The sequence below is a fragment of the Elephantulus edwardii genome, unplaced genomic scaffold, assembly GCF_000299155.1.
Source record: "Elephantulus edwardii isolate Elephantulus edwardi_28Jun2011 unplaced genomic scaffold, EleEdw1.0 scaffold00109, whole genome shotgun sequence".
Lineage (NCBI taxonomy): Eukaryota > Metazoa > Chordata > Mammalia > Macroscelidea > Macroscelididae > Elephantulus > Elephantulus edwardii.
Window position 1 is genome coordinate 10,893,670 of NW_006399859.1, and position 9,263 is coordinate 10,902,932.

At 35.3% G+C, this 9,263-nt stretch overlaps 1 protein-coding gene across 1 annotated transcript in view; it reads left to right on the forward strand.

The window, feature by feature from the left end:
• Positions 1 to 9,263, forward strand: part of COPB1 (coatomer protein complex, subunit beta 1) — a 43,617-nt gene that overhangs the window by 9,118 nt on the left and 25,236 nt on the right. The window contains exons 4-7 of the mRNA XM_006892053.1: positions 502 to 616; positions 1,686 to 1,778; positions 3,592 to 3,729; positions 7,912 to 8,031. Of these exons, the coding sequence (XP_006892115.1) occupies positions 502 to 616; positions 1,686 to 1,778; positions 3,592 to 3,729; positions 7,912 to 8,031 (466 nt within the window). The remainder of the gene's footprint in view (positions 1 to 501; positions 617 to 1,685; positions 1,779 to 3,591; positions 3,730 to 7,911; positions 8,032 to 9,263) is intronic.

Sequence of the window (9,263 nt, forward strand, 5' to 3'; positions counted from 1 at the left end):
AATATACCACAGCTTCTCTAGCCATTCGTTTGTTGATGGGAAGGATACTTTAGTATTTTTGAGGTCATTGTGAGCATCTGTATTCAGTCCTTTAAGTGTGAAAGATAATTGATATACCATTTGTTAGTTGACATTGTGCTGGCTAAATCAACTTTTCTCTTACTGAACTAGAAATCAGTTAGTTTGATAGTTTAGTACATGAAGGTAGAAGCTTAGTATTCCTCTTCATGCCTTTGATTGAAGTTTTAAAAAGCGAAATCATCATCGTTGTTGTTGATTGCCATCAAGTCGAGCACGACTAATAGTGACCCTATGGACAAAAAGACCTGAAGTCTTTCTATAACTGTCAACATTATCAAAGTTCATAGTTTCCAGAGCAATGTTATTTAGGAAGTGGATTAGTATTATAAAAGTTGTTGGAATTTAATTTTGGTATAGTCCAGAGAGTTACTTAAATAGCAAAATAAGTTGTTACAAGGGTATTACTGTTTTTATTTAAAGGAATTTTGAACATCTTATACCTGATGCTCCTGAACTGATACATGATTTCCTGGTGAATGAGAAGGATGCAAGTTGCAAAAGGAATGCGTTTATGATGTTAATTCATGCAGATCAGGTGACATCTTTTGTTACTGTTTAAGTGATTGGAAAACACAGACTCATACTTTCAGAAATTTAATCAGTTATTTTGTGTACTATGCATGTGATATGTATATCTTGAGTTTTTTAGTTTATTAGTATAAAAACAATTTTTTTCTTAATCCTTTTCTGAAATAGTACCTATGCATATATTCTTTTTTCTTTTATTAAAAGTGAATTTTGAACACTCAGTTAAATGTTAACTACTTTTTAATTTTTCAGAATTGAAATTATTGTAGCTCTATTGTATAGTATCATACTTTGAGGCTTTAGCTGCTGATTTTTATGTTGAACTAATCTAAAATACTTTGATAGTGAAAATAGTAGCTTGTTTTTATACTTGCAAAGGTAGAACTCCTTTCAGTGTAAATGCATGCTATTTTGTTATGTGACATTGGATCAGAACCAACTCAGAACTGACCCTCCAGCAGGTTTTTGGAGGCTATATAAATTGCACAAGAATGGGTTGCCCATTTTTCTCCCTTAGAGGAGTGGGAAGTATAAGGAGCTCTACTGGTAGTGGTAAGAAGCTGTGTTGCAGTTCCAAAGGCACGCAGTTCTAACCCACCAGCTGCTCCACAGGCGAAGGATGAACAGTATCCTCTGTTGCAATTAACTGCCTGTGAAAGCCTGTGGAGGGATCAGCTATGGATTGGTACCAGTGATATTCCCCAAAGCAGCTAGATTGGATTGCTTTGATTTGGATGGGTATCAGAATTATGTTAACACATGGTTTTTTATCTTTGGTGCTACTGCTAGAAAATTCAGACCCAGGTGTTTTAGTCATTCTTGGAAAGTTTATTTAATTTTGTATCTTATATTTTACATGTTAAGTTCTTGGAAAGTTTATTTGATTTTGTATTTTCTATTTTATGTGGTAAGCTAATACTTCATTTCTTTGTGGATTTTTTTTTATCCTCCATCAATTTTGCTTTGTTCTGATTTTCTCATTTATTTTATATTTAGTTTTAATGTATGTATTCTTCTAAGTGGCTTTCAATTTTTTTATTGAATGAAAATTAATAAATATATTCTAATTTTCTTAGGATCGAGCCCTGGATTACCTAAGTACTTGTATTGATCAAGTTCAAACATTTGGAGACATTCTTCAGTTAGTTATTGTTGAACTAATTTATAAGGTAAGAATGATAAGTGGTGATGGCTAAAATATGTTAGCCCTTGTGGCCTAGTGATAAGAAGCTGCTCTGAAATCCCAAACATACATGGTTGGAATCCATCAGCTGCTCTGTAGGGGAAGGATGAGTCTCCTCCCCTGTGATTTATTGCCTGTACAAATTCACTGAAGAGTTAAATGTGAGTTGGTTTCAAATCAGCAGCATATACAACTAAAATATACTTTAAACTTCTGCATCAAAATAAGTTTAAGTAGTTCTATGTCTTTTTCTGGGATGTTACTTAATTACTGCTCTATTTAGTAGTAGAAATATTATGTTGCTTGACTCATTTAAGTACTTTCAATTTTTATTTCTTGGTTTCTTCTTCAAGTAGTCGATTCCATCTTTTACAAACTTCCATAAAGAATTCTACTGAAAAACAATCATATCTTAACCCTGTTGAGCTATAAGAAGTCACTGTATATCTCCTTGTCACTGAATTAATCATGAATTAGGATTTGAAGTCAAAGTAGGAACCATGTGTTTTTGTGGGTGTACACAGTACTACTTTGGAAATCTAAAAACAAGCAAAAGCCCTTAAATATTTTTATGCTCCTTGTTTATAAAAGAAAATAGAGAAATTCTCTTACTTATTGAAAAGATGTTATTTATCATTAAGAAACAGAGAGTTTTAAAACAGCTAGAATTCTAGGGGTTCTAAAATTAAATACTTTATTGCTATCATTTAAATATGGTAAATTCATTCAGAGTATTTATTGACTCTTAATACTCTGATAGAATAAAAGTTACAGTAACATCCAGGCGATACATTAGTAAAGATACAGATTAGGAATAGCCTTATTAGATTTATATGGACAAAACACCCATAGCATACACTATTAAATGATCACAGCAGTCTTTGCTACTGCAGAAGACAGCACCAGTTACCTGGAATTGACCTTTAAGGTGAAACAGTTCAGGGAGTGTCTTTTAATTTGTGTGTGTCATTTAGGGATGCCACATAGTCAGAAGTAGCATTTTCTGTTTCCAGTAACTTTTTAGATCCAGGTTATAGTAAGAGTAACTAGCTTTTGCATCATTCCCAGAAATAATACACAGGTCAAGTCTAAGAAATAGAGATGGGACTGTGTATATTTAAGGGAAATCTAATGTAAATGCTCACTGCAGTGGAGAAGAACTTAAGTTCATTTGCTTTAGAGATGAAGGTATCAGCATACATGCCTAACAGGATAAAAAATTTTAATTCCTGTCCAATATTGAATATAGTTTGAAATAATAGAAACTAGTATTTGAAAGATAATTTCATTTTCTTGCTTGAAGAACTGGTATTTTTCTTTCCTTTTGTTGGTTACAGATTATATGTAATCCTTGATGTTTTCCTTTTTTTACATGATATCCAGGAAATTTAGAATTAAATGGGATGTATCCTGTCACAGTACCCATAATAATGTATTTGGCAAATGTGTTGCTACCTATATCTTAGCTATTTTATGGGTTTTTTTTTTCTATTTAACTTCATATTTGACTTCTTATAAGCCATATAGAATCCTTTTGTCAAACAGGCAAAATGTAAATTAAATTGTGTATATTAATTAAATTAATACATAGCTGTTGTAAATATATGAAGCAAAATATCTTTCTGAATTTTCCAATTACTGTGTCCAGGCTGAGAAATACTTCCACAAATTTTTTAATAAGAATATTTTTAGTGCTTATATTGAGAAAACTAGCATTTCATAAACTGACATATTTATTAAAATATTCATTTTCAAAGTAGATCTCCTCTAAGTTAGTTGACACATGCTTTCTTTTTGAGGTCTGTCATGCTAATCCATCTGAAAGGGCCCGTTTCATTCGCTGCATCTATAATTTACTACAGTCATCTAGCCCTGCTGTCAAATACGAAGCTGCTGGAACATTAGTGACACTTTCTAGTGCACCAACCGCAATTAAGGTATGGCTTATTTTCTGGAGGCTAGGTTAAATACTGACTTACTATTTATGAGTAATACTGCAGTTCACCTGGTGGTTGTGTGGCAGAAAAGAAACACTACAGATTTTTTAAAAAACTGTCCATCTGTCCTAATTTCTGGAAAATAATAATGTTTAGGTTTTGGGGGTTTATTAAATTGCAGTCTAAGTGAAAGCTTACAAAGCAAATTGATTTTCCATTCACCCTTTCATACTTTGTCCTAAAGCATTAATTATTATATCCATAATCTAACTGCAGTTTTCCTGCCTCTTCCCTGTAATTCTCTTCTCCCCTAATCTTTATACCTCTTCTTACCTTCTAGGTATTATCCTAGGGCAAATGTTGCTCTTTGACTGTATGCAGTTGATCATTTTAAGGAATGAATGCCTTCTTGGTACCACTGTTCACCTTATCAGCCTATTATTGTTTGTTTGGAAGTTGAGCCATGGGAATGCATTTTGTTCTAGGTTTAAAAGGTGACTTAAGGGCCATAGTCTCAGGTGCTTCACCAATCTCTGTCAGACCAGCAAGCTGAGCTTTTTAAAAAAATGTTTTTATTTTTCTCTGATATATTTACAACGTTTGAGTGCATTGTTTTTCACAAAAGATCCTTCCCATTTCCTTCACCCCACCCACCCATCAAATAGTGCAACCCTATGATTAACACCCTACCCCCACCCCCATCCTCACCTAGTAATTTTTTGTTGTTGTTGTTCCACTTTTTACCCAGTAGATTTCAGGATCTTTGTGATATTTTGGGAATGGTCAATGGTGATAGCTGGATAGTATCTAGGTCTTCTGTCAGAGTCAGGGAAGTTGAAGTTCATAGGGTCCTTTAGTTCTTTAAACTAATTGTTTCTATGCATATTTTGTTTTCTGCCCGCTTCTTTATTCCACACAGGGAGTGACCAACTGATAGTGGTATTTTAAGATCACTCCATAAACTTTAATTCCAGTGAAAATTAGATCTAGAAAAAAATTCATCATCCTTAATGATGTATCCTAGAAAGTCACTTACTCTGTTCTTTAGTTTATTCTGTCTAGATCATATTTGGAATCCTTATTATATTCAGAGGGAGCTCTAGTGGCCTAGTGGTAAGAAGCTGTACAGCAATCCTAAAGGCACATGATTCGAATCTACCATCTGCTGTGAGGGAGAAAGAAGGGCAATGTCCTTCATGCATTTATTGCCCCTCAAAACCTGCGGGAGAATCAGTTATGGATTGGTTCTGACTTGATGGCACACAACAACTGAATAATAAAAGGAGTGATTGTTCTAGGAATTCAGTTTTGTATGTTGTTATGGTCATGTGCCATCGAGTTGCTTGCGACTCATAGCGAACCTATGTACAACAGCCCTAAACTCCGCTCTGTCCTGTGCCAATTGCACTGTCTTTGACACTCTCATCCCGATTACCCCAGTCACTGAATCAATCCACCTCATGGAGGGCCTTCCCCTCCTGTGCTGTCCCTCCACCCTACCAAGCATGATGTCCCTCTCTAAGGACTGGTCCCTCCTTACAACATGTCCAGAGTATGTTAGATGAAGCCTAAGAATCCTTGCTCCAAGGAGCAGCCTGGTTTAACCCTCTCAAGGATGAATCTGTTTTCCTAGCAGTCCATGGTACTCTCAGTACTCTTCTCCAACACCACAGCTCAAAGGCTTCAATTCTCCTTCTATCCTCCTTAGTCATTGTCCAACTGTCTGATGCATAACAAGTGATAGCAAAGTCCATAGCCTGTATCAGACGTACCTTAGTCTCCAGAGAGACACCATTGCTCTTCAGTACTTTGAAGAGGTCCCTAACAGCAGACTTTCCCATGGCAATAACGTCTTTTAATTTCCTGGCTACTGGTGCCAAGAGTGTTGACTGTGGAGCCAAGCAAACTAAAGCTATAAACAATCTCAGTCTCTTCACCATCCATCCTTATGCTGCCAATTGGCCCAGTGGTGAGAATCTTTGTCTTCTTGACAGTGAGCCTCCATCAATATTGGAAGCTGTAGTCCTTGACCCTCTGCAGCAAGCACTTCAGGTCCTCCTCAGTTTCAGCAAGCAGGGTTGTGTCATCTGCATAATGCAGATTGTTGATAGATCTTCCACCAATCTTGACGCCACATTTCTCCTCATAGAGCCCAGCCTCCCGGATAATCTGTTCTGCATACAGATTGAAAAGGTATGGAGACAGGACACATCCCTGGCGTACACCTTTCCCAGTTTTGAACCATGCAGTGTTTCCCTGCTCTGTTCTGACAACTGCCTCTTGGTCCATGTATAGGTTTCTCATTAGCATGATCAAGTGTTCTGGGATTCCCATTCTCTGAGTCAGCCACAGTTTGTTATGATCCACACAGTCAAACACTTTGCATAGTCAATGAAACACAGACATACATTCCTCTGGTATTCCCTGCTTTCAGCTAAGATCCATCTAACATTGGCTACAATATCCCTACTACCACAACCCCTTATCCACCAGTACTTAAAGAGTTTTATTTGCTTTACTCTTTATTTTGAAATTATTTAAGACTTAAAGAAAACGGTGCAGAACAAGGGTCTAAGTTTCCTTCACCCAGTTTCCCCTAATGTTAATGTCTTATATAACTAATTGATAGAAGAAAAACACTTCACTGTTCATACAGTACCATACAAATTTTGTAAAAATTCCCCCCTTTTCTTACTGATGTCCTTTTCTATTCTAGTATGTAATCAAGGATGCCACACTCCATTTAATTACTGTGTTCTCATAGTCTATTCCAGTCCATGAGTTCCATAGGGTTTTTTGCTTTACTTTGGTTTTTTTTATGGTCTTGACACTTCTGAATAATATTGGTCAGTTATTTTATGAAACATTCCCTCCTTTCCCTTTTTCCTTGTAACTTTATGTTTACTATAGATATTTTATTCTATCTTATGAGTTGTAATATCAAATCATTCTAATTTTGACCATTAGGTACTCTTTCAGGTTTGTGCCTTTTTTTTGCTTTTGGACTTTGTTGTTGTTATTTAGTGTCCTCAAGTTCATTTCAACTCATAGTCACCCTGTGTGACATAACAGAACTATGCCATAGGCTTCTGTGCTCTGGTCTTAATGAGAACAGAGTATAAGGTCTTTTCTCCCATTGAGATATTAGATGGAGTCAGACTCCGAGTCTTCGGCATAGCAGTTGTATGCTTAATCATTCAATTACCAGGGTGCCTTTATTATAAACTTTAACTTTTCTACTACATTTCACACAGCTTGCCATTTTGTTTTTTTCTTAAAATATAAACTGGAGTTCTGTTGACATAGTCACAAAAGAGTAGTGCTGCTAACCCAAAGGCTGTATCCGACTGAAAGTTCAAACCCATCAGCAGCTCTGAGAAAGAAAGATGGGCAGTCCCCTCCCTGCAATTTACAGGCTAGAAAAATCACTGGAGTCAATTGCTGCTTGATGGCAATGAATTTGAGTTTTTGTTTTCTAATAATAATTGTTTTAAATAGATGATAAAACAAAATGTAATTATTCAGAATCATTTATATATTCTTAATTGTTCTGTTCTGTAAATGCCAGGTATGTTAGACTTTGCCCCTAACTGAAAGATCCTCAAAAGCTAAATTTAAAATTTTTATCCATTTTTTCCTCCTGTTCTTTAGTGTTTGGCTTTCTAGTTTAGAGGTTTTTTTGGTGTGTTTTTTTAAACTAGGGAACTTTTGTTATTTCTGCCTGTTGCAGCTGCTTTTTATCCTTTCCATTTGTGATGCTTATAATCTTTTCTAAGCTGGAAAACAAAGTTTCCTAGAATTTAGGAATAGAGAGACAGCTCTGAGTGATGTGCATAAACTTTCATGCAGAGATTTAGTGGACTTTGACTTCTTAGACTTTTGGTTTTGGTGATTTTTTGTTGTTTTTTTTTTTAACTTATTTTCAGATTCTATGTAGGCATATAGGTTAAACATTTGGCTGCTAATTGAAAGATTGGCCATTGAAACCTAGACCATGGCTCTGTAGGAGAAAGGCTTTGACAGTCTGTTTCCATGAAGATTACAGGGGAAAGCAGAAAACTGTATCGAACGGCATTCTCTGTGACATGGGTCATTGCCAGTTGAAATTAACTTGATGGTTGGCACTCAACAGAATGCGTTCTTACTGGTGTGGTTTTTTGTTTGTTTGTTTGTTTTAAATAGGCTGCTGCTCAGTGTTACATTGATCTAATTATTAAGGAGAGTGACAACAACGTCAAGCTCATAGTTCTGGATCGGTTGATAGAATTAAAAGAGCATCCTGCGCATGAACGGGTATTGCAGGTAAGGTAACAGAAAAAAAAATCAATCCTAACCAGACTTTTCCAGTTGAAATAATTCTCAAACTGTCCCATTTGGGTTAAAAAGGCTTACCAGTTTAAATTGAGATGAACTAAGATGTAACTTAATTACCACATCCTGGTGGGAAAGTGTATTATATGTTCGGCTGCTAACCAGAAGGTTGGGACTTTGGATTCAGCAGCCACTCCAAGGAAAAGTGATTGAGAGAGTATTCTGCTCCTTTAAAAACATACGTCTTTCAAAACTGTATGGAGCAGTTTCTACTCAGTGGAACATTAGTTGGTAAGATTGGTATCGATAGTATATTCTCTGGGTTTAATAATTGTAGTTCTATAAGAAAATATCCTTGTTCTTGGGAAGTTCTCTGAAATATTTAGGAATAGAAAGAATGCGAAAATAAATGTGGCAAAATAGTAACAGTTGGTGAATGTAGATGAAGGTATATACAGATATTCTGTCATTATTTTTGTAACTTTAAATCAGTTCTAAATTATTTTAGAAGATAAAAATTTAAAAAGTAAGACCAGTTATAAATTAGATGCTCATTTTGTGAACTATTAATGTACTATAAAGTTTTTAAAATATGCATTCCTGCAGATTTAAAATAGTGTTACTGTACTTAACAAAATTGTTACTGATTTCCCGTATTACCTAGTAGTTACTATTTCCATATTCTGATTTTCTTAGTGTCCCCAAAATGATCATATGTAAATCATTTTACCAGATACCATAGCTGGGTGATATGTCTCTTGAACAATATCTTTTTTTTCATGACACTAACTTGATGAAATCAAGCCAGATGTGTAATAAAAATGTCCTACTCTCTGTGTGTGTTTACTTTTCTTGAGGTATTGGTTGCTTGTTTCTTCAACCTTTGTATATTATAAATTATAAGTAGGATCTATAGCTTAAAAAATTGAAAGTATTTTCCACTTGAATGTCACGTATGCTACAGTTTATATAACATTATATTTGGAAGCAGGAGTGGCATCAACTTCCTAAACAACATGCCTCTGGAAATTCTGTGAACTTTGATAAATGACAGCAGTTCTAGAAAGGCTTCAGGTCTTGTTCATAGGATCACTATGAGTGGTGCTTGACTTGACAATCAGCGACAACAACATATCAGAAGATGAATCTTGGCTGAAAGCAAAGAATACCAGAGAAGTATCTATCTGTGCTTACTTGATTATGCAAAGGCATTTGACTATGTG